Source organism: Dendrobates tinctorius, unplaced genomic scaffold, assembly GCF_039654945.1.
Source record: "Dendrobates tinctorius isolate UK_male_01 unplaced genomic scaffold, ASM3965494v1 ptg000325l, whole genome shotgun sequence".
Classification (NCBI taxonomy): domain Eukaryota; kingdom Metazoa; phylum Chordata; class Amphibia; order Anura; family Dendrobatidae; genus Dendrobates; species Dendrobates tinctorius.
Window position 1 is genome coordinate 243,103 of NW_027361992.1, and position 26,858 is coordinate 269,960.

The window sequence follows — 26,858 nt, forward strand, 5'->3', positions numbered from 1 at the left end:
AGAGGTGAGGTGGAGATAGAGGGAAAGCAAGCAGGTGGGAAGCTGTACCGGAATGTTTGGCAACTCCTTTGTGCACCAAATGCATGTTCTTTGTTTGAACAGTCATTCTGTGCTGACAGAGTCCTTTAAAACAGATCATGTTTCTAATTTCAGAGACAGTTATTACTCTCATTGGCTACTTAGCATCAATCTGGATTTACATTCAAAAGCGGGTCTTCATAGTCTAAAAAAGTCTTTAGCTTACACAATTTGTATTTGCAGATTTATTCCCAGGGCAGATTCTTTTTTCTTAAGAATATTTAGTGACATTTTTACAATCGCTAATTGGTACTTACCTAGTCAAAATGAAATGCCTGTCTGCTGTTCTCTACATACTTATTTATCTGAATTTGTATACAAGGTTCTAATAATTGAGACGTCAACTTCACACTAGTTCCTTTAGAAGGTAATGCCACAAGGCTAAATGCCACCTCTTGGAGACACCTATCTATCTTAAGGCGGGACCTCCATGTGCTCCAACTGGCTGACTGGCATGGTGGACACAAACCTGCAGGATAGGGTACTACTCCCTCACATAACTCATAGAGCACTACAGATTTCTTCATATCTAGTTTCTGTGCTCGTTCTGGGGAGGCCACAGTTAACAATATCATAACATCAGATCATGCCCCAATTTTTCCAGCTGTCTTTTTTTTGTCCTATCCATGTTGTACATGCGATTGGAATTTAAATGCCAGCCTGTTTAATGACCCAATCTGTACTGCACATTTCACTAACAACAATCAGTCGTTCTTATCTTCTCTCTCAGACCCTACAGTGTAGCCCGCCCATGAGGAGCCTTGAGATACTCTTTACATGGGGCAAGACCGAAGAAGGAATAAGTAGCAAGTAGTGATGGGCCTGTTTGTTTGGAAATCCCCACATGTATTCAGGCTGTCTAGCAGCCACATATTATGCAGCTACAGGCGTCAGAAACGAAATCTCCGAGCACATCCAAATACTCGGAGATCACCCGAGCATGCTCGAGAAATCTTGAGTAACGAGTATACTCGCTCATCACTAGTAGCAAGTATATTAAAGTGTGCAACCGGGACCCGATTGCGCACCTATGCTTGGGTAATAACCTTTATCTGCCTCTGTTTGCATTTGCACTTTACTATACTTACCAATTCAGCAATGTATGGACTAGAAAATTGCACCTTACCTTCAGACTTTTTTGTTGGTATTAACTCGTTATTGTGTCATACTAATTTAAATACCAATACATATAAGCTGGCTCACCATTTTTATATTGTCCTGTGTGCTGTACTTATACTGTATATAGAGGTACTACTATTACATATTGTATCCCAGGCATTATGTTTTTGTTGTGCACCTCTGCATTGGTTCAGCTGGGCAATCTTTCTTTTGAAATATTTTGATATTCATTATTCAATAAAATGTTTGTATTTTTATACACGTGGTATTGTTTACACATTTTTTGCTTATATGATCCATGTTTTCATTTTTGTACATAACCTTTTTGCCCTATACCTTACCTCTTAGTCGCACACTTTAAATCGCTCTTGGTGTCCAATCCAGGTTTAACGTCTTCTGTATTAGCAGATCTTACCGAGGCTTAGGAGGAGCATGGAGCTTTTATTCTTCAAAAATTCTTACAATTTTTGTGCACAGGTTCAGTGCTTCCTTTATGATCACCCAAATAAATGTGGCTGACTATGTCACATCTACTACACTGGCGCCTTGCTTTAAAGGGGTTGTCCGGGCTTTTCACATAATCTCAGTACATATCTGGGCTGCAGAATTATGACAATAAGTAATTTACTTTCTGTCACTAGTTTGCACGGTTTTCTATATATTCTGAACAGAACGTCCAAGGGGGGCGGGGGGGTGTTATGGCATTGAAATGAGAACTAGTCGTAACCTCCTACTCTACTCCAAACATGCCCTCTATAGCAACAACCCCACCCTCCATAGCTACAGGCCCTCCCCGTCCACATGAAGCAGCCCTCATCACACAGTAACAAATCCTCCCCCTCTAGCAGCCTCAGTGCAGAGAGCAGCTGCTCCTGCCCCAGACACACATCATCCTGTATTCTGGGACAGGCTGCTCGTATCAGTATTTGTGTAATTAGAGACACAGTGCTCACACATACACTGCACCAAACTGTCTCATTCACACAGCAGAGGCTTTGTCACACAACAGATTACATCAGTGACTGCTATCCCCTGTGCAGACCCCCATCACTGGCCATCACACAGTCTGTTCTCACTGCTGCCAGCAGCCTGGGACAGTGAGGGAAGGAATTACTGATAATGAGTTATGTATTGTAATCATGGCGTGGCCCAGAATACAGGACGATTTTCCCTCCTCACTAGTTTCACTTTCTATAGATCACTGTTCAGCGTGTGTCTGGGGGAGCAGCAGCTGCTCTCTGCACTGAGGCTGCTAGAGGGGGAGGATTTGTTACTGTGTGATGGGGGCTTCTTCATGTGGACGGGGAGGGCCTGTAGTTATGGAGGGTGGGGTTGTTGCTATAGAGGGCATGTTTGGAGTAGAGTAGGAGGTTATGACTAGTTCTCATTTCAATGCCATAACACCTCCCCTTGGACGTTCTGTTCAGAATATCTAGAAAACCGTTCAAACTAGTGACAGAAAGTAAATTACTTATTGTCATAATTCTGCAGTCCAGATGTGTATTGAGATTATGTGAAAAGCCCGGACAACCCCTTTAACCTATATACGTACACGGATGAGAGGCGCGAGTTAATACCAACAAGACGCTTATTCTCAGAGAATGTCTTGACCTCCCTCTCCGCTTGTTGTCAGTCGAAGCAAAGAATGCCTTTGATCGAGCTTTGTGCTGGCAGTACTCAAGAAATTTGGTCTTGGCCTGCTTTTCCATCGAGGTATAGCCTTGTAGTCTTGTCCTGCGGCACCTGTTAAAGTCAATGGAGCCTTGTAGCCACCCATACACATACAAAATGGGATGAGACGAACATATGTAATAACAATGGAGAATTTTGTGTGGCAATTGGGAAAAATGAACATCCACATAGGGGCGCATCAGAATAAGGCGTTGTTTGTGGATGACCCCTTGTTATAGATCTCCGGCCTCTTGTGTCATTTCCTTCACTTCTACGTGAGTTTGAAAGATAGAGCCAGTTGAGCAATTTTAGTCAATATCATGTGAACAGAGGCTCTCAATGTCTCAGCACTGGAGGAGGTCACACATCCTAAGGAAAACTTCCATTGTAAGTGGAGAAAAGTTCTTGTCCTGTTACATGGAACCTCTAAGAGCAAGGCTTTCGTTTGCCTCAGTCATGTCTTGGATCTATTTTGGACTTTAATTCTGGTTATCTATTCCCAAAAAAGGAAACAAACAAAAGGAATGTCCGAATTCATGAATCAATCTACCTGTAAAGAGTAACACAATAATATATGTCAAAATAAGAAACTGTTATATATATTTTATCAAAGCAATCTGCTTCTTTCTCCTTCTGGATTGTTTACTTATTCACAAAATTCTAAATTTACATGTAAAATGTGTCTACAATGAATACAGACTTTCCCATTGCTGAGATAGAAGATCACAGTTGGTGCTCATAAAGTTCAGTGGAGAATTGTTGCTGTGGTTTCAGGAGAACTTGCAGTAGAAAATCTGTATCTGCCTCTAGCTTCTCTTCCTCCCCTTTCCATAGAATTTTAAAAGCACCAACCACCATTTCCTGTCTCCATAATGGGAATAACTGTCTTCACTAAATACAGATTTTACCTGTGATTTATGAGTGAAAGATCTGTTCTGGAGGATAGAAGCAGATTTCACTGATAAGATATATTACAGAGTTCCTTATTTTCGTAAGTACTCTTAATTTACTAAATAAAAACTAAATTGACGGTTTCTCTTTTAATAGTTACTTTCTGCTGCTTATCATTTCCTGGAGAACCTGTTTATTAGGGTTTCATTCTTGGAAACAGGCGTGCTGTTTTTCATGTGAGATGAATACATTATAAATTTAGGACAAATGTACAGAAGACTTGTTTAGTGTTTTATCTAAAAACACAGCTTTTGTCCTGGGGTGTAATAATCCAGTGCGATGATCTTTGTGCTGACTGCACTGCATAAAATAGACTCTGGCTATTCTTAAAAAGTATAAACAAATAGTGGTAAACATAACACATGTGGATAGGAAAAGATTTCAACAATATCAAGGCAAATTGCCACCTACCACTCACTCATGTGTATTTCACGGACACATTAAGGGAAGACTGCAAAAAAGCATGCTTAGAAAAAAGACTGAAAACAGTCATAGAATCCCATAAAAAATGATCTCTTTATTGAATACAAATTTTAAAATACATCTACTACAATACATAGGGGCAAGAAATTGCACACAACAGGTGGTCACACAATATATAGAGGCATACAGTCCGAACCCTCCGCAACAACATATATTTACCTACATTTACAAAAATTTGGTGTGGGCAGATAGAAATAGAATAAAGTGCACATGGCACGTAGGTAGGATGAATATGGGTATCAAAAAATGTTATGATACTTAATAATCAATCAGCTAGTGCCCATATACCAAAATATGGAAATTACTATAACATAGAATTAGACTCCCATATACCATTGCTCTGGCCATTATAGCATATGGTATATAAATAATTGTGTGCCGTATGAATAACGGCATTTCATCTGTGCATTTGTATTGCTATGGTTAGTGTATGTGAGGTATATGGGAGTCTAAATTCTATGTTATAGTAATTTCCCTATTATGGTATATGGGCACTAGATGATTTTTAAGTATCATAAATTTTAGCAAACCCATATTCATCCTACCTACGCGCCATTTGCACTTTATTCTATTTCTATTCTCAAGAAGAGAGGAGGCATTGGATCAAGACCAGAGACGCCCATCAGACTGGACCGTGGCGTAGGGGAGTATAATAAAAGGTCTCATTGGGGATATACAGTTAGGTCCATATATATTTGGACAGAGACAACATTTTTCTAATTTTGGTTCTAGACATTACCACAATGAATTTTAAACAAAACAATTCAGATGCAGTTGAAGTTCAGACTTTCAGCTTTCATTTGAGGGTATCCACATTAAAATTGGATGAAGGGTTTAGGAGTTTCAGCTCCTTAACATGTGCCATGCTGTTTTAAAAGGGACCAAAAGTAATTGGACAATTGACTCCAAGGCTATTTCATGGACAGGTGTGGGCAATCCCTTCATTATGTCATTCTCAATTAAGCAGATAAAAGGCCTGGAGTTGATTTGAGGTGTGGTGCTTGCATTTGGAAGGTTTTGCTGTGAAGGAAACAAGTAGTCAACGGAGCTCTCCATGCAGGTGAAACAAGCCATCCTTAAGCTGCAAAAACAGAAAAAACCCATCCAAGAAATTGCTACAACATTAGGAGTGGCAAAATCTACACTTTGGTACATCCTGAGAAAGAAAGCAAGCACTGGTGAACTCATCAATGCAAAAAGACCTGGGCGCCCACGGAAGACAACAGTGGTGGATGATCGCAGAATAATCTCCATGGTGAAGAGAAGCCCCTTCACAACAGCCAACCAAGTGAACAACACTCTCCAGGAGGTAGGCGTATCAATATCCAAATCTACCATAAAGAGAAGATTGCATGAAAGTAAATACAGAGGGTTCACTGCTCAGTGCAAGCCACTCATAAGCATCAAGAATAAAAAGGCTAGACTGGACTTTGCTAAAAAAAAAAACATCTAAAAAAGCCAGCACAGTTCTGGAAGAACATTCTTTGGACAGATGAAACCAAGATCAACCTCTACCAGAATGATGGAAAGAGAAAAGTATGGCGAAGGCGTGGTACAGCTCATGATCCAAAGCATACCACATCATCTGTAAAACACGATGGAGGCAATGTGATGGCTTGGGCATGCATGGCTTCCAGTGGCACTGGGTCACTAGTGTTTATTGATGATGTGACACAGGACAGAAGCAGCCAAATGAATTCTGAGGTATTCAGAGCCATACAGTGTGCTCAGATCCAGCCAAATGCAGCCAAACTGATTGGTCGTCGTTTCATACTACAGATGGACAATGACCCAAAGCATAATGCCAAAGCAACCCAGGAGTTTATTAAAGCAAAGAAGTGGAATATTATTGAATGGCCGAGTCAGTCACCTAATTCACTTTTGTTAAAGACTAAACTTCAGACAGAAAGGCCCACAAACAAACAGCAACTGAAAACCACCGCACTGAAGGCCTGCCTGGCAGAGCATCAAAAAGGAGGAAACACAGCGTCTGGTGATGTCCATGAGTTCAAGACTTCAGGCAGTCATTGCCAACAAAGGGTTTTTAACCAAGTACTAGAAATGAACATTTTATTTACAATTATTTAATCTGTGCAATTACTTTTGGTCCCTTTAAAAACAGGGTGGCACATGTTAAGGAGCTGAAACTCTTAAACCCTTCATCCAATTTTAATGTGGATACCCTCAAATGAAAGCTGAAAGTCTGAACTTCAACTGCATCTGAATTGTTTTGTTTAAAATTCATTGTGGTAATGTCTAGAACCAAAATTAGAAAAATGTTTTCTCTGTCCAAATATATATGGACCTAATTGTATACAGCATTCTCGAAAGATATGACAGAAGGTTAACCGGTGCTGGCCCTACTTTATATGGGAAAAACCTGGTGACAGATTGCTTTTAAATTGCAGACTCTTTAATTAAAGGGTATTCACTGAGATGAATGGGTCACCGAGGAGGAAAAAATAAACAACAAGCTAAGTCTCAGAAAACCAGAGAAGTTGGTGACTATGCAGATTGCAGATCCCTGAACTTAACCGCACAACTAGCAGCAGTCGTGGAGCGTTCCTACGTTGGTCCTAGACACCTCATCACAACCGGAGAGCTACATAAGCCTAAAGCAGGAAAAGAGGAAAACTGCCCCAGAGCAGACCCCAAAGGAAAGACATCCCCCCACATGTATTGACGGTGAAACAAGATGAAATTACAAACAAAGGCAGGAAAATAGGCTGAGCAAACGATGGGGCCCGGCTAACTAAAAAGGACAGGAAAGGAAAGACACTGTCTGCAGTCTGCCAAAAAAAACCTACAAAAATATTGTCCAACACTTCTGATAGCAAAATTAACCCTGAAGTCACTAAACTTCTAAACCTATATCAGCACTCTGAAATATTCTGAGACAGAGCAAAAAAGAGGCCAATCTAATAAGTAACAAAAAGCAGATTGGCAAATACTGATTAATAGTGGAAATTCAGCATAGCCCCAGCAGGGGCAAGCTGATTACACAAAAAACTGAATTGACCAACAAGCACAAGTGTGAACATTAACAAAAAACAAACTTAACTTGAGAAGACTGGAAGAGAGCTGAAGTCCAGGACCTGAGAAGCAGACTGAATCACCAGCACCCGGATAGGACGTCGGCTGTCTTATATCCAGTCTGATACTCCAGAGATCCAATCGTTATCTTCCTCATCAGGTGGCAGATCACTACCACTTAAACCAACAGCACTACCTCCTGTCACCACCAGAGGGAGAACGGAAGGGGAACTCTCAACTGGTGGAGCAGAAAATGAGTTCCTGACAGTACCCCCCCCCTGAGGAGGGGTCACCGAACCCTCACCCATGCCACCAGGCCGATCAGGATGGGCCCAGTGAAAAGCACGAACCAATTTATTGGCATGAATATCAGAGGCAGAGACCCAAGAATTATCCTCCTGGCCATTACCTTTCCATTTGACCAAATACTGGAGTCTCCGTCTAACCAAACGAGAATCCAATATTTTCTCTACCTCATATTCCACATTGCCTTTAACCAATACAGGATCAGGAGGTGCCACCACAGGAACTACTAGCTCAACAAACCTCTTCAACAGTGACTTGTGAAATACGTTATGGATTTTGAACGTAACTGGAAGAGCCAATCGAAAAGAAACAGGATTAAGAATCTCCAAAATCTTATAAGGTCCAATAAATCTTGGCTTAAATTTTGGAGATGCAACCTTCATAGGAATATTCTTAGACGACAACCAAACCATATCACCCACTTTAAACCGGGGACCAATGGTCCTACGCCGGTTGGAAAAACGCTGGGCCTTTTCCTAAGAGAGTGACAACTTATCCACCACTTGGTCCCATATCTGCTGCATTCTCACAACCACAGTGTCCACACCTGGGCAGGACGAAGATTCCTCTTGCCCTGAAGAGAATCGAGGATGAAACCCAAAATTACAGAAAAAGGGTGACATCAGAGTGGCAGAACTAGCTCTATTGTTCAGCGCAAATTCGGCCAAGGGCAAAAATGAGACCCAATCATCTTGATCTGCAGATATAAAACATCTTAAATAAGACTCCAGGGTCTGATTTGTTCTCTCAGTCTGCCCATTGGTCTGGGGATGAAACGCGGAGAAGGATAACGGCATTCCCAGATTGGAACAAAAGGCTTTCCAGAATCTGGAAACAAACTGGACCCCTCTATCGGACACAATGTTCTCAGGAATCCCGTGTAACCGAACCACCTGTTGTAAAAACAAGGGCACCAACTCAGCGGAAGATGGCAACTTTGGGAGTGGTACAAGATGCACCATCTTCGAAAATCTATCACAAATCACCCAGATAAGTCATTCTCTGAGAGAGAGGAAGATTAGAAATAAAATCCATTGAGATATGGGTCCATGGCCTCTTGGGCACCGGCATGGGCATCAGCAACCCACTAGAACGAGAACAGGGTTTAGACTGAGAACAAGTCCCACAGGACTGTGCAAAATTCCTGACATCACGAGATAAGGCAGGCCACCAAAACGACCGACTCACCAAATCTCTGGTACCAAAAATACCCGGATGACCAGCCAATGCGGAGTAATGGACTTCAGACATCACTCTCTTTCTCCACTGGTCAGGAACATACAATCTTCCCATAGTGCAACGCTCAGGTTTATCCTCCTGAAATTTCTCCAGGGCACGTCTCAAATCGGGCGAAATGGCAGAAAGAACTATCCCTTCACAATCAGCAAAGAAACTCCTAGAAAGGGCGTCTGCCTTAACATTCTTAGTGCCCGGAAGAAAGACCACAAAATTAAAACGCGTGAAAAACAAGGCCCATCTAGCCTGTCTAGGATTCAAGCGTTTGGCCGACTCCAGATAAATCAGATTCTTGTGATCGGTGAGGACCGCAAATTGATGTCTAGCTCCCTCCAGCCAATGTCTCCACTCCTCAAATGCCCATTTCATGGCCAACAATTCCCGATTCCCCACGTCATAGTTGCATTCAGATGGGGAAAACTTTCGAGAAAAGAAGGCACAGGGATCCATCTTAGAAATCACAGGGTCTTTTTGGGACAACACAGCTCCTGCACCAATCTCAGAAGCGTCCACCTCCACTTGAAATGGAAGTGAGACATCAGGTTGCCGTAAAACTGGAGCTGAAGTAAATCTCCGCTTAAGCTCCTGAAATGCTGAGACAGCCTCAGGAGACCAATTTAGCACATCAGCTCCCTTCTTGGTCAGATCAGTCAGTGGTTTGACAATACTAGAAAAATTACCTATAAATTTACGATAGAAATTAGAAAAACCCAAAAACTTCTGGAGAGCCTTCAAAGAAGTAGGCTGAACCCAATCATAAATGGCCTGTACCTTGGCTGGGTCCATTTCAATAGTCGATGGAAACAAGATAAATCCCAAAAATGAAATTCTCTGTACACCAAAGAGGCACTTCGATCCCTTAACAAACAGGGAATTCTCCCTCAAAATCCGTAACACAGTCCGGACATGTTCCACATGGGATTCCCAATAACTAGAAAAGACCAAAATATCATCCAGATAGATGATCACAAACTTATCCACAAAGTCTCGGAAAATATCATTCATAAAGGACTGGAAGACAGAAGGGGCATTAGAGAGCCCAAAAGCCATCACCAGGTACTCAAAATGTCCCTCCGGAGTATTAAACGCCGTGTTCCATTCATCCCCGTGTTTGATGCGAATAAGATTATACGCCCCCTGAGGTCAAGCTTAGTAAACCAGCAGGCACTCTTAACTCTGGAGAATAAATCAGACATCAGAGGTAACGGGTACTGATATTTAACCGTCATCTTGTTAAGGGAACGATAATCAATACACGGTCTTAATGAACCGTCTTTCTTGGCCCCCCAAAAAATACCAGCGCCTAAAGGTGACGAGGTTGGTCTAATATGACTCTTCTCCAATAACTCCTTAATATAGGATCGCATAGCATCATGTTCGGGTACAGATAAGTTGAAAAGCCGACCCTTGGGAAATTTACACCCAGGCAAAGACGCAGACTTACTCTCACTAAAAACATCAGAGAAATCAGCCAGATAATCAGGAATATCATGAGACTGAGGAGAGGTGGAGAAAACAGGAGTGTCCCTAAGAACACACTGACAACCCCAACTCGCCACATGCACAGATTTCCAATCCAAAACTGGATTATGAGTTTGCAACCAGGGGAACCCCAGAACAATAGTATCATGCAAATTATGCAGCATGAAAAATTTACACTTTTCTTGGTGGTCTGGGGCAACTCGCATTATCACCGGGGTCCAAAACTGAGGTTTATTCTCCGCCAAAGGAGTGGCATCAATACCCCTCAAAGGAATAGGCGTCTGCAGAGGCGTCATGGACAGACCACAATGTTTAGCAAAGTCCAAATCCATCAGATTCAGAGCTGCTCCTGAATCCACAAAAGCCTTAGTGGAAAATGTGGACAAGGAGCAGATCAGAGTAATTGCCAAAAGGAACTTAGGTTGTATACTGCCCACAGCAAATGTGTGTGCAAAACGTTTCTCTCGTTTAGGGCAGAAAGAAATAGTATAAGAGGCGTCTCCACAGAAAAAACACAGCTTATTACGCCTTCTAAACTCCCGACGTTGCGCCCTAGACAAAACCCCATCATATTGCATAGGTTCAGACATTTGTTGAAAAGGTGGCAGCGCCTCCCATGTAGTTTTACGTTCACGTAAACACCGATCAACTTTAATGGCTAATGACATAGAGCCATCCAGACCAGAGGGAACAGGAAATCCCACCATAACATCTTTTACGGTCTCTGACAAACCTTTCCGAAAGAGAGCTGTCAATGCACTATCATTCCATGTAGTAAGGACCGCCCACTTTCAGAATTTTTGACAGAACAACTCTGCAGGATCCTGACCCTGTTTTAATGCCAACAGGGTTCTCTCAGCTTCATCAACGGCATTAGGTTCATCATACAACAACCCCAAGGCCTGAAAAAATGCATCCACATTAGTCAGAATAGGATTTTCAGGTGTCAGAGAAAAAGTCCAATCTTGGGGATCGCCGCACAGCAAGGAGATGACAATTTTAACCTGCCGCACAGAGCTCCCCGATGAGTTAGGCTTCAAAGCAAGAAATAATTTACAATTATTCTTAAAATTCAGAAATTTAGACCGATCCCCAGAAAACACATCAGGAGAAGGAATCTTGGGTTCAGCAGCATGTGACTGAATAAGGTAGTTGGAAATTCCCTGTACTTCAGCAGCAAGCTGCTCCACACGATCAGACAGTTACTTAATCTCCATTAGGAAAAAAATCCTCCTACGGCCCCAGAGAAAGAGGAAAAAATACATAATAAAAAAAAAAAAAAATTCTGACACTTTTTTTTCTTTTTTTTTTATCTTCTTTAACAATTCTTTCCTGCTTTTGAGTACCCTAGAATCTGCGGTATGGCTGGTGATAGCTTGTTTATTTTTTCCTCCTCAGTGACCCATTCATAACAATGAATGGGTCACTGAGGAGGAAAAAATAAACAAGCTAAGTCTCAGAAAACCAGAGAAGTTGGTAACTATGCAGATTGCAGATCCCTGAACTTAACCGCACAACTAGCAGCAGTCGTGGAGCGTTCCTACGTTGGTCCTGGATGCCTCGTCACAACCGGAGAGCTACATAAGCCTAAAGCAGGAAAAGAGGAAAACTAACTGCCCCAGAGCAGCCCCCAAAGGAAAGACTGCCCCCCACATGTATTGACGGTGAAACAAGATGAAATTACAAACAAAGGCAGGAAAATAGGCTGAGCAAACGATGGGGCCCGGCTAACTAAAAATGACAGGAAAGGAAAGACACTGTCTGCAATCTGCCAAAAAAAAAAACTACAAAAATATTGTCCAACACTTCTGATAGCAAAATTAACCCTGAAGTCACTTGACTTCTAAACCTATATCAGCACTCTGAAATACTCTGAGACAGAGCAAAAAAGAGGCCAATCTAATAAGTAACAAAAAGCAGATTGGCAAATACTGATTAATTAGAGTGGAAATTCAGCTTAGCCCCAGCAGGGGCAAGCTGATTACACAAAAAACTGAATTGACCAACAAGCGCAAGTGTGAACATTAGCAAAAAACAAACACATAACTTGAGAAGACTGGAAGAGAGCTGAAGTCCAGGACCTGAGAAGCAGACTGAATCACCAGCACCCGGATAGGGCGTCGGCTGTCTTATATCCAGTCTGATACTCCAGAGATCCAATCGTTATCTTCCTCATCAGGTGGCAGATCACTACCACTTAAACCAACAGCACTACCTCCTGTCACCACTAGAGGGAGAACGGAAGGGGAACTCTCAACTGGTGGAGCAGAAAATGAGTTCATGACAATTCACATCCTAATTGAAGTAGGAGTTTAGGAAGCTTTTTAATATGTTGCCATCATTACAGCTTGCTATCTTCAAAACAGACTGCCAGGTAAAGCCACAAATAAAACTCCACATGAGCTATGGAACTGTGAGAAGCCTAACCTGAAGCACCTCAGGATATTTGAAAGCAAAATATTTGTGTATGTTCAAAAAGAAAAACGTTCCAAGTGGGAATCACATGCAAAGCAAGGAGTTCTGGTGGGCTATAGCAAAACTCAAAAGGGATTCAGAATCCTGCACCCAGAGACCAACACAGTAACAATCAGCAGAGATGTAGTGATTGATGAAATCTCTGTATCGCTTAAATTTCATGAAGTTACACCAATTATTTAACCTAAGAAGCAAGAACAAAAATCTTAAAGAAACTCAAAGGCTAAATCTTAAGATATCTGCATCAGGAGATCTCACTCTCAGAGGTTATGTACATGCAGATTGGGCTGGAGATTCAAGTGATTGGAAATCAACAAGTGGTTACTTGTTCAAGTTAGGAGAAAATTCAGTTTCTTGGTCCAGCAGAAAATAAGTGTCAATGGCATTATCTTCTACAGAAGCAGAATATATTTCTGCTGCTTATACAAGTCAAGAAGTAATTTGGTTGAAACAACTTTTGGAAGATTTTGACAAGCCATTAGCTCAACCAACAGTTATCTATGAGGACAACCAAGGATGCATTCAACTTGCCAGAAGTGAGCTTAGTGGAACGTGGTGTGCTTGAGTTTGTTTATTGCGAGTCTAACAAGATGATAGCTGATGGTATGACAAAGCCATTATCAAGAGCCAGGTTTGTGGACTTCAGAACCGCAATGGTACTAAGGCTGGGCTCACACACAACGTCAAAAAAATCGGTCCGATTTTGACGGACCACAATCGCACAAATGTTTCATGAACAATGGTTCGTCTGTCATCCAATTTTCATGCGAGCATGCGATTTTCTCGCAAGTCACACTTGTCCGTTTGTAATCCGATTTTTTTATCGCCCCCCCCATAGACTTGCATTGGCGAATCCGATAATCGGTGACAATCGCAGCATGCTTGAATTGTCTCGGCCCGAGGAAAACGGCCGAGGAAAAATCAGCTGCTGGGAGCTGCCCCATAGATTAGCATTGGGACGATTGCAATGCGATTTTTTTATCGCATTGCACTCGTCCGTTTTTGTAGCTAGTGTGACTCTGGCCTTAACAGGATAAGTAGTTGTTTAGTGGGGGTGTTGGAATATGTTTGGTGCAACAATTCCATTCCTGTCTGAGTGTTCAGTTGCTAGATTTGTATGCTGTTTATAAAGTTAGAATAAAAAAACTTCCCAGAGGCTCACATAGGGAGAGCATGTGACTGTATTTCCTGTGTCTGTGTATGAGAGAAGCAGCCTGCTGTAGATGCTGCACAGATAGAGATACGCAAATGATTTATTCCTGATCCATTACGCTTATTACATATATTGTGCCTGTTTGTTCCTGAATAAAGAAACTCTGTTGTCACACGCTTGGAGACTGTCCTGAATAATCCGCTGCCAATATTGAACCTGGCAAGGTGAGTAGCACATAGCCAAATTGTACCTGCTGTATAAAAGATTTCCCTCTAAAAGCCATGTATAACTTTGCACGTATTTCTTTTTATTAGTCCAACTTTGCAAATAGTCTTTGCCAAAGATTCTCTATCATTTTGTATCTACAGTTGCTATGAAAACCTGTCACCGTGAGCAGGTTGCGGGATGCAGTGACAGGCAGGAGACAGAGGGTTAGCTGGGTTTTAATCAACAGTGGGATACTCCACACAGGGAGGTAAAGGGTTAAACAGGGAATAAAATAGTTCAATGATGAAATTGTGGGTAGGGGTAATGAACAGTGAAAACAGTAGGGACAGTTCTTGTGAGGTTAACTTATCCTATCCGCTGATCCTCAGGCTGTAGGTGTTGTGAAGCGATGATGGTGCCAACAACGGCTGACACGACGCTTGTCCACGTAGGTCCTGGAAATAATGGTGGTCCGTCTTCTGGCAGCAGCGGTTGGTTTCCGGTACCTTCCACTGAGCCCCTAGTCCATGTACCAGTGTGACTGGAAGGATGGGAGCAACCGCATGGTCTGAGACCAACGTGGTCCGGAAAAGTATACTGGGGAAGCAGAGCGCTGTTAGCAGTTTGACTCTAGGTGTCTCTCACGTGGCACCCGCACAGTGCTCATGGGCCCGGAGCGCTCAGCTTCTTGCTTATTCATGATCAGCGGGCGCACTGCATGTATTTTCTCACAAGTTCTGCTGGCAGCAGCGGGGAGGCTCCAGCGCGGACCTGCGCTGTGGCGGTGCTCAAGGGAAGGAGCGCTCGCCCATGTCTGCTGTACGCAGTCCCTTCCTGCCAAGTCTCCCTGTTCCCGCATGCTCTGTAGCCTCAGAGACTTAGCCACGCCCCCTGCTACTAAGTGCAAAGGTTGGTCCGGTTCTCTAAGATCTCCCCCGGGAAACAGAAGAGACAGCCCCGACAGTTCCGGACCCGGCGCAAAAAAGGTACCCCTGGTCCGGTCCTTCTTGTTACAACCGCGCTAACATGCAACAAACTCTGTGAAGTGTGATCCTGCAGACATTCTCTTCCGTGTGCCCCTTACTTATTACCAGTCCATTGAATTCAACCCTTATTACACTTTAACGCTGAAGAAATAGTGGACAGGTGGAATGGACTGTGACTGCAGCATCAAACCACACGGGGCTTGATTGTAGTCTGCTACCATGGATACCCGTACGTTTGCATATAATTGTAGATGCCAAATGCTAGCAAACGAATGATTCATTTTATATTTTCTGCATTTCATAAAAATTTTTACAAACTCTCTGGTAGCTGAGAGCTTAGTAAAGGGGTATTCTCAAGTTTGAAATGTTTTCCCCTATCCCGAGTATAAAGAATAAGGTTCCGACTGCTGGGTCTCCCAGCGATCCTGAGAATCTGGGTTCCAAAGAGCCTCATGTGAATAGAGCAGTGGTCGGACATGTGCACTGCTACACCATTCACTCTTAATGGCAGTGTTGGAGATTGCTAAGCCCTGTGTTTTGCTGATCTTTGGCACTCCAATTTGAATGAATAGACCGACAGAGAGCATGATCAACTTCCATTGCATTTCCACAGAGCTCTTCGGAGCCCCGCTTTTTGGAATCACTGGAGGTTTCAGCAGTTGAACCCGTTGACAATCATAAAGTTATCCCCTATCTCATGGATAGGGAATAACTTTCTTTCGGACTTGAGAATATCCCATTAAAGATTGTCATGTAGATGTGGCTGCCCTTTTTATTAAAATAGCAGTGGGCAACCACTGACAGATCTTTTTACTAAATATCACTATCAAAAATTTACCCGACCATCCCTAATGCCAGGCTAAAGGATCCAAAAACTCTTACTGTTTCTCTTATTCATTCTCGTCTGGACTATTGTAACTCTCTTCTAATCGGTCTCCCTCTTACCAAACTCTCCCCTCTCCAATCTGTCTTGAATGCTGCAGCCAGGATGATATTCCTCACCAATCGTTACATCGATGCCTCTACCTTGTGCCAGTCATTACACTGGCTACCCATCCACTCCAGAATTCAGTATAAACATATTACCCTCACCCACAAAGCCCTCCATGGCTCAGCACCACCCTACATCTCCTCCCTTGTTTCAGTATACCACCCTACCCGTGCCCTCCGCTCTGCTGATGACCTGAGGTTAGCATCCTCAATCAGAACATCCGACTCCCGTCTCCAAGACTTTACACGTGCTGCGCCAATTCTTTGGAATGCACTTCCCAGGTCAATACGATTAGTCCCCAATCCCCACAATTTTAAGCGTGCCCTGAAAACGCATTTATTCAAACTGGCCTATCGCCTCAACATATTAACCTAATCTATCCCTGTGTGGCACAGCCAAAAGTTTTACCATAACCAGGTTCCCCGCATCATGTTCCCACATGCTTTATGCATCCATTAGCCCTCTGTGTCTGTACTGTTACACACTTAACATTATGGCTGGTCCATACAATCAGGGCAATTGTTACCACCCACCTTTCGTGTCTCCCTTTTTTCCTCATAGATTGTGAGCTTGCGAGCAGGGCCCTCATTCCTCTTGGTATCTGTTATGATCTATGTGATTATTGTTATGCTGTAATGTCTATCGTCTGTACATGTCCCCTCTGAAATGTAAAGTGCTGCGGAATATGTCGGCGCTATAGAAATAAAATTTATTATAATTTGGTTGATATTTGTTCTGTACGACAAGAAGTTAATGGACTGCAGCTTGTAATATGGGTCTATTATGTCATGCCCATTTATCTATTCTCATTAATGCTCAGTATGGAAGGTTGAGTGACACATAAAAGTACTGCATTTTCAGGTTTTTTTTACAGAACCTGGTTTGGGCTTCAACGCTATGTTTACCTGTTTTCACATTAGTTTCATACACGGCAACTCAGAAATCAGGAACAATGCAAAACATATTTTAAACTTGTATAAAAGGGTATTTGTCTTTCTTGGCCGTGATTGGTTCTGCATTCCAGAGGCACCTGTGCAAATACATTTCTGCATGGCATTATGATTAATGGTTTATCATCACAAAGCTTGTCCACCTTTCTGCGGTGGCCCAATAGAACAGTTCTCATATACTTCGTAAGACCTTTTTGGTGCCACTGTGTGTCAAATACTGATAGACATGCAAAAGCTTTGACAGAGGCATACGGAGCCCAGAGTACAGAAGGCCTTTCAAGTAATTCAAGTTTAGGGTATGTCGGACCCTTGCTACAATGTCCTTGTATGGCTAAGTGTTATTAATCCACAGCCAAAACGGTGAAGACAGCTGTAGCTAAAAAGTCTCTGAGGAGTACCCCAGATCGGACCATTATACTGCTCTCATTCCCTTCTTCCTCGCTCTTTTTCCGATTTTGTATTAATCTCTCTTTCTAAATTCTTGGCTGATTAAACATTTCCAGGGAATCAAGTAAAAAATAGATTAGTTTGCAAGAGATCACCCATGTCAAAATATTAGCATTCCCTGCTTGGTCTTGAGCGTGGCCAGGTAGATGGTTGAGTCCAGCGTCGAAAGATAAAATATTCCCATGTTATTAGTAACTCAGTTTAACATGCAAAGTGCAAAGGTATCATCTTGGTTCTGCTTACATGCATTGGGCGATACCTCAGGCTTACTTATAACAAATAACATTCTCCATGATTAAGCCGAACTTAGCTTATACCTTTAGCGTTTGGATTTTAAACTGTGTTCCTAATTAAATGGGATTTTTTTTCCCAAAATTTGCCTGAACTCTCTGCCTTCTATTTGTTTCACTTATTTAGCGGCATCTTATTCCACATCACATTAAAAATGCCATCAGCACTGACCCCATTGGGGAAAACATTTCAAATTCCCTATCAGTATGTCCATGGAGTGTGGGAGGAAACCCACGCAAACACAGGGAGAACATACAAACTCCTTGCAGATGATGTCCTTGCATTGCTGCTGTGCTTCCCCCCTGTTTTGTTTCCCTAGTCGTGTCACTACTCTATATGTACTTAATCATTGAATAGGACACTTAACACCCATCTCTGCATGGTACAGCGAGAGGCCAGGTACTAATTCAGACCTCCTAATGAACTCCTAGGCATAAAAAGACCAGAAACATAAAAGTATAGAATACTAGTTACATTCCAAACTTTCATATAGCAGACAACATCTTGTTCAGCTTCCCCTGGCTATAACATGCTGTAACCTGACATTGGATTTCCCAGTTGTAAACTGCTGCCATCATGTTGTGTTTCACTTAGTTTGGATCCTTTGGGCCAGTGTGTTTCATATTTCAAGAGGTTTTTTTTAGGAAACTAATTTTAGTTCCTGTTGAGGTCAATTGTAAGCTTTATTTGTCCAGTTACTTCGTAAAACGCTCTTTACCTGCAGATATTGGCGTCACAATGCTGCCTGGTCACCCTACTGAAAGTGTGGCTACTGGGAGAAAATGAATTTTTATCCTCCTGGAAGCCGTTGGACTTCAAACATGGGGTCGTGCGCGGCACGAATACAATTATCGCTCATTATATTGTGAGCGGCGTTGTAAGCACACCCCAGCACTTTGATTGACAGCTCAATCTGCAGAGCCAGTCAAGGCATACCCATTTGTGTTTTTTAAGTGTTTTTTTCTTTTTGTCTTGTGATATTTTCTGACATTTTTGCACTGAATTAATCAAAACGGTGAACTCATATCATGAATTTTGTGCAATGTCAAAATTGGTCTTTTTTCATGTAATTAAAGTACTTTCTTTTTTCAGAGCAATTTTTGCAGATAGTTCACACTAGTTTAGATGTGCAGGTCCTTTTTTACTTTTGAATTATAGCCTTTTGGACATGTGCACTCCCACTCTCATCAGCCACAGGTGATTTTAAAGGGAATCTGTCACCTCATTTTTGGCCTATGAGATGCGGCCACTGCCATCAGGGGCTTATCTACAGCATTCTGTAATGCTGTAGATAATCCCCCGATGTAACCTGAAAGATAAGAAAAACTAGTTAGATTATAATCACCCGGGGTCCGGTCCGATGGGTGTCGCAGGCCCTGTCCGGTGCCTCCCATCTTCTAGCGATGACGTCCTCCTTCTTACTTATGCCGCGGCTCCTGCACAGGCGTACTATATCTGCCCTGTTGAGGGCAAAGTAAAGTACTGCAGTGCGCAGGCGCCGGGAAAGGTTAGAGAGGTCCGGCGCCTGCGCACTGCAGTACATTACTCTGCCCTCAACAGGGCAGATAAAGTACACATGCGCAGGAGCCGCGGCAAAAGAAAGAAGGAGGATGTCATCGCTAGAAGATGGGAGGCGCCGGACCGGACCACGACGCACACCGGACCAGACTGGACCCCCAGGTTGAGTATAATCTAACTAGTTTTTCTTATCTTTCAGGTTACATCGGGGGCTTATCTACAGCTTTACAGAATGCTGTAGGTAAGTCCCTGATGGCGGTGGCCGCATCTCATAGGCTAAAAATGAGGTGACAGATTCCCTTTAAGCAGATTAGCTGGTCCATTCCTGCCTCATAAATTGTAGGTGTTTTTGCCCAGGAGAGGTGACATATCAGGTCAGGGACCCAATTTTCGAATGATGCCTTGACTGGCAATTGGGCTCACATATATTGGCCAGTCTGCGCAAAATACCTTCTTTTTTCAGAGCAATTTTTGCAGATAAATATTTCATGTGTACATTATATAGCGCTTTTCTCTATTTTTTCCCATTTTCTATGGCAGCAGTGCAGTTTCAATGTCCTAGAGTAATCCTTCTTGGTATATTATGGTGCAACCCTACCATTTGTTGATTAAATAATTTGTTAGTTTTGAGCAAAAGTTCACATCTTCTTCAAAATGTTGGAAAAGATGGGACTTATTACTTAACGTTCAGAAAATCACTCCAAGACAGGACTGGATTATTGTTGCGCCAAATTTGGCAACTTTTTAAAAAGTCGCACGTAAAGAATAAGCCAAAATTATCTGGAATCACTAAATTCTGCCCACAAAATGAAAGAAAAAACAAAACAGGCGAACACATGAAAGAGACTTTAAAAAAAAGGCAAGTAGAATAATGAATGGGGAGCAAACAGAATAAAAGGCGCAAAACACAAAAAAGGTGTAAAAGTAAAGATGAATCAGGGCTATAATGTGGTGGCAGCAGTTCAGAAGTGTGAAACCTGCCACAAAACATTCAGGCTCATGGTAGACGCTTCTGACAGTCAATTGCTGCTTCCAGAAGAGCAAATACTAAGGGACAACAGTTACAACGCCAGAGGGATAGGGGGCTTGTTCCAAATAAGCGGTCACCGTCTCCTCTCCGGTGGGCAATGCTGTAGTGCAAAATCTGCAGGTGGCGGAATTCCACTAAGTGTATGTCTATGCAGGCCACTGGTTACCAGGAATCACAGTGTGAACAAGTAGTAATTCAGTGGAATATGTAGGTTATTTTTACAATAGAATTCTGAATTGTTAAAATGAAGGGGAATGCTATTGAATTCCTGACAATTTGCCAGTTCTGAGGCCATAGAAATGACATGGCAAACAAGTGCCAGCTGAACTCACCTTTAAATATTCCATCATGCAAAGCATCACTCCGTTATTAAGTGAGTCATATGATAAAATGTAATACATGAATTCTTTTGATTGCAGGAGACTTTAATAAATCAGTTTAAGAGACTGAGAACAATGATCACTGAAGCCTGCGCAGCACAAAACAGGATATTACTTCCTGAGCCGACGAGACCCAGTGGATCCTTACCAGGTAAGCAGTAAGGCCAGCGCAGAGACCAGAGGTAGTCCATGTAGGTGGCTGCCCAGGTCGCCATATGAGAGGGAGTCACCGGACTGCTATGATACTGATTATTAAGGACTGGGGAGCCTTCTGGGGTGATTCAACCGATGTGTCACTTACTGGGCTGCTTGCTGTCATTTTTTATAAAATCACTCTTTTATCTGTTTATCTGCTGCAGATCTAGCAGTTCTCTAAATGCTGAGCTCTGTATAGCCCCGCCCACACCACTGATTGGCAGCTTTCTGCGTACACTGTGCATAGGCAGATTACTGCCAAACAGTGGGGGGGGGTTATACAGAGCTCATGAATACAGAGGACTGCATGGCAGAAGGATTCTAGTCCTTAAGTGATAATCTCCTGCTGATAAAATTATGATAGAAAGACCTGCACTCAGATGTATAGAAGGTTTATTCCATCAGATCATCAAATGTTTTTTTTTATTAAGGATTCATTTTGGTTCTAACTGAGCCTTTATCAAACATAATAAATGGAATAAAACTAGGAAAAACACTTCAATACACGAGTGCTGGTCTTTCTACTATTGTTTATAGGTGGGAAGCCATCCTATGACAACAGCACCGCAATTTTAAGAGTGCCAACTGGATTTATTTATGGACTGCTGTTAATACAGTGATTTTATCAAAATTACAGCAAGCAGCCCAGTAAGTAATACATCACTGGAATCATCGTCTCTGTCTCCACAACGTTTTGCTCTCAGATTAGGTGGCAAAAACCTGCTGACAGATTCCGTTTAAGCAGTAGCAGCAGAATTTCTCCAAACCAGTGATGTGTAAGCACCTACACTATACACAGACCAATGTTTACAATAAAGAAAAATAAGAATAATAAGCTCCCGTACATACTGCCTGTGGCTACCTACAGTGTTGGGGTGGTTGCCTCTGACAGCTCTTGACAAACTGCTTTGACATAACACTTTGGCAGCCTTATTGTAGCGAAGTCTGTGATTAATTCTCTCCATTTGTACAGAGTGTAAACACATTATTTTGCGACCCATAACAACAACACTGTCATTTCATCCATTGTATATGTAGCAGAGCGTGTGCTGTAACAACTTGCTGATGGGACACTGACACATGGTATTGTGCTCGGTCACTGCCATATTTAGGATTCTGCCCACTGAGCTGTCCTTCTGTGCCTTCTTACAAGTTCAAGTAACTTCATGACATTATCACGCCAACAGTAAAGTGTTCTCATGATGTTTCTCATATACTCTGGTCCTCACCGCCCCCAATAGATCAGCATTCCCTTAGTACTGCGCAAGTGCGAGAACCTGGGGCAATTCCTGATGCCTGGCTAATAATCACCTGTGCAATGCTACGGGAATCCTGAAAGCATGCTCTGTGGGGGGCTGTGAGAACTGGAGTTTGGAAGACAGGTTATCACTCCAAGCTGTTTTACAACCGTTAAATATGACCATTGTTTTCTTTGCTCCATGTTTTAAAATTGGTGTCTCAGTGGTGTTTGTACAGCGAGTATTTCCACAGCTCATTCCAAGCTGGGAAGAAAAATGCACTGTTTGCAGAATTATTAGGCAATTTGTGTTTTTCATGACTAATTTTATTATTGAGCAACTCCAGTGCTGTAAGTCCAAAAGGTTAATAAACCTGAAACCTGAATATTTCTTGGAAGAATACCTGTGTGTGCCTCATTATTAGAAAACTATCAGTGCGCAGAATTATGCAGCAAAATGAAAAACGTAAATTTTCCCATCAATTGTTTATTTTCATCTGTTACAGTGAGAATAATAACCAAACAACTCAAAGTATATGAAAATAATTATTTTATGGAATGTCAGAAATGTATCAGTGACCAATACAGACACCTTTCTTTTCAATATCAGTAATAAACCATCCATCCATGGAGTCTGTCACTTTCTTAATATGTTAATGATCAACTTTTTGGGCAGCACTAACAACAGGCTCCCAGACACTGCTCAGAGGGATGTGCTGTTTTCCTTCACTTCCCATTTAAGAAGGGTCCACCAGTTATCAACAAGGTTTAGACCAGGTGAGGAAGGGCGACAAGTAGAGATGGGTAAACCCGAACAGTAAAGTTCGGCGTCTGTACCAAACACCTATTGTTTGAGCATAGACACGGACTTCACCGTATTACTGTTCAGGATTGGCTGCCCGAACACCGGATGTTTGTTGTGCTGTCATGTGCATTACAGCGTGGCAAACACCGCTTCTGATCGGCAGGGAAATCATCCCCGCCGGTCAGAAAGCCGCGGTTCCCACACTGTCAAATGACAGCTTGAGTGCGCAGCTGTGATTAGAGGTATAAAGTTTACCTCCGGTCACTGGTGTCAGCTGATGGCACTACCGCTCCCATGAGCTGATGCCTGCTGACGTTAATAACAGTGAGGGCAGAAGCATCTGATGGGAGTATTTATCAGTCGGCTCCTGCACTGTAAATAAATCATTAAGAAAAAAACGGCATGGGTTCCCCCGTATTTTTGATAACCAGACAGTCAAAACTCACAGCCGGGGGCTGAAACCCTGAGCTGTCAGCTTCAGCAAGACTGGTTAACAAGAATAAAGGGGTCCCCACGCTAATTTTTAAATTATTTACATAGATAAAAAAAAAAGGCGTTGGTTTCCCCCCCCCCCTATTTTTGACAGCCAGCCTTGCAAGAGCAGACAGCTGGGGGGTGGTTTCTCAAGCTGGCAAGGTGCCATGGATATTGCTTCCCCAGCCTTTAAAAAAAAAAAAAAAAAAAGGAATCCGCAGCCACCCACAAAAGGTGCATCTATTAGGTGCGCTAATTCTGGCTCTTTGCCCAACTCTTCCCACTTGTAGCGGTGACAAGTGAAGGTGCATCTATTAGATGCGCTAATTCTGGGTCTTTGCCCGACTCTTCCCACTTGTAGCGGTGACAAGTGGGGTTCGTATTTGTGGGGTTGATGTCACATTTGTATTCTTAGGTGACATCAAGCCCACCGATTAGCAATGGAAAGGCGTGTAAAAGAAACCTATCCATTACTAATCCTATACTTGTATTGTAAATAAAGACACAGCCAGAATAAAGTCTTTTATTTGAAATAAAACAAAACACAGTTTTACTTTTTAATTTAAAAATAACAAATATAGTTATACTCACCTAACGCCTAATTCCACTGAATCTTTTGTATCCTGTAAGAAAACAAAAATAAAAAACAACAATATCCCTCACCTCTTCATTGTTCTGTCCCACGCCATAATCCATGTCTCGGGGAGAAATAGTTTTCAACCTGGATGGTGGAAAGATGCGACCCAGCTGAGAACCACAGGTAACTGAGCTGCTGCGAGCACAGCCTCAGTGACTAGCATTGACATCAAGGTTACTGCCGGTCACTGAGTCTGCGTTCCCAGCCGGCCTGAACTGCCATGACCTCGGTGAGACCCTTGCTAGCACTGTGAGATTTTACTACCAATCAGAAGCGGTGTTTGCCTCGCTGTCATGCACATGATAGAGTGGCAAACACTGGATGTTCTGGTCCACTATTCAAGTTAATGGGGTCCGGGTTCGGGTCTAGGTACTGTTCTGGTATCCAAACTTTTTGTAACTGTTCGGCCGGACCCCTGGATCCATCCATGGGTCTGCCCATCTCTAGCAACAACTCGTTATTATTTCATCTTTAAAAGGAACCTCTCAGGTCTGATAACGCTATTAATCTGTAGATCATAGTCACCGCTCACGGCACTGAGAGTGGCCGCTGTAGGCACGCCCTGGCACTGACCGACAGCTGGCTTTGCAGTGGTGTACTGTAGAGCTGGCAGTCAGTCAGTGCCAGGGGGTGCTTACCGCAGCCACTTACAGTAGCGCCACTCTCACTGCTGTGAGTGGTGACTGTATTTTCGCCAGGCCTGTATTACTGAAAGCCAGAGGATCCTGGAAGGAATACAGTTCATTTTCTCCCAGGTGCCAAACTTTCAGTACAGCGTATATGCACCTCTATAATGCAGGTTAATAGTTTATTGGACATGACAGCTTCTCTATCAGGCCTTTACTAGCTAGCCAAGCTAGGAGAGTGCTTCAATGCACGCGATGGAGCATTGTCCTGCTTAAAAATCATGTATTAACACTGTCAGACCAGAAGAGATTCCAACTAAAATAATACATAAAAAATAAATATTTATTAATGATAAATCAATACAATATAAAAGAAGGATAAAAGGACAGTGAAAAAAACTCCAAAAAAGGGGGGAAGGGAGACGCAAAATGTTAAGGCATGTAATACATGAATAAGGGACCGAAAAACAGAATATGACAAGATGGTGATTAGACCACTAGAGCCAGTATCAAACCTCCCTTTTTTGGAGGGGATATATATATATATATTTTTTAAATATTTATTTTTTATATATTATTTTAGTTGGAATCTCTTCTGGTCTGGCGGCTATCAACCGCAACAGACTGTGTTGATATAATAACGATTACAGATTTTTTTGGACACATAGAACTTAAAAACCATGCTTGAAAGATACAGATATTTTCCTTTACCAATGCTTGAAGAAAGCGTCTTCTAAAACTGGCAGTAGGTTTATAAGTTGAGTTTGAGACCATCTTTAACCAATAAAGGTCCAACTAACTAATTTTATTCTAATATCAACTCATAGCAGTACCCCACCTCCACTTTGCTGGTGAGGAGTTGAAGTGGGGTGTGTGCCCATTACTGATTAGGCCATGAGCCCATTCATCTGGTCCATCAAGAGTCACTCTCCTCTCATCAATCCATAAAACCTTTCAAAAATCTGTCTTCGGATATTTTTTTTTTTGCATGGTCCCTCACCTTGGACATGTCTTTGAGCACTGAGCATCTTGTACTTCTGGGATCTCCTGGGTGGTGCAGTCCTGGAATGTGACAGCAGAGTTTAATCTGCGATGAACCAGGCATGGGTTTGTATCTTCCATTTTCTGGGACCACGAACTCTACAATCCTTAGCACCCTAGTAACTCTAGAAAGCTTGGTATATCATCCTAACACAAGCTATTCACTGTAGTACAAGACATCTAGTTATTGTCCTATACTCGGTAACTTGTCCCCCTAGCTTTTTTCATGTGAGCAATATTTACTACATTTTTCCCCATAAATCAGACATTCTATAATAAAAAAAATTAGTCAAACATTTACTAGAATGTACCAGCAGTTTTTTCCAAAATACTGTGCCTTGGCATACATTTTTATGGTTTGTTTCATTACACGTTGGGTTTTTTTCTCTTTACAATATTCTGAAAGGTGGACTTGCTATACTTTTAAGTATTGGCAAAAAAAGTTTATTTTTTTACCTAATAGTCATATTCTACAGGCAAATAACAACTTGTGCTTTATTTTACTGTATGGGCCGAAGAGTGTGGCTAGAGATGTGTATCGCCCATTCAGGGCTCAATCAAACTACAGTAATTTTTATTGTACACCAAAAGCTGTCCTTGTTTCATCAGTGGTTTTGATCGGGCGATCATCAGAGTTTGAGCAGTGTCAGTTTATACCGTCCAGGTTTCATTAGTTTTTCTCACATGAAAGAAATAAAACTGATAGAGGTTTTCAACTTTATCGTATCAATCAGTCGATGAAAATCAGACACCGCAGTTATGTTCGATTTTTTAATGTGTCCACAAACTTAGCATTGGCGAGTTTGATTCGACACTCGAGTCAATATTTTAACAAGTCTCCGAGCTTTTGTGTGGATAAGCCAGGCCAAGGAATATTCAGGCATGTAAACTACCTGATAGAATATGATAGCTACAAGTGCTTCTCACTAAATTAGAATATCATCAAAAAGTTCACTTATTTCAGTTCTTCAATACAAAAAAAGTGAAACTCATTATATAGAGTCATTACAAACAGAGTGATCTATTTCAAGTGTTTATTTCTGTTAATGATGATTA

The 26,858-nt window shown here is 42.2% G+C and overlaps 1 protein-coding gene across 3 annotated transcripts in view; it reads left to right on the forward strand.

Annotated features, from left to right (window-relative positions):
• Nucleotides 1-26,858, forward strand: part of LOC141074138 (constitutive coactivator of peroxisome proliferator-activated receptor gamma-like) — a 237,761-nt gene that overhangs the window by 181,446 nt on the left and 29,457 nt on the right. For all 3 annotated transcript variants that reach the window (XM_073561674.1, XM_073561673.1, XM_073561675.1), the window contains one exon: nucleotides 20,827-20,938. In XM_073561674.1, the coding sequence (XP_073417775.1) occupies nucleotides 20,827-20,938 (112 nt within the window). The remainder of the gene's footprint in view (nucleotides 1-20,826; nucleotides 20,939-26,858) is intronic.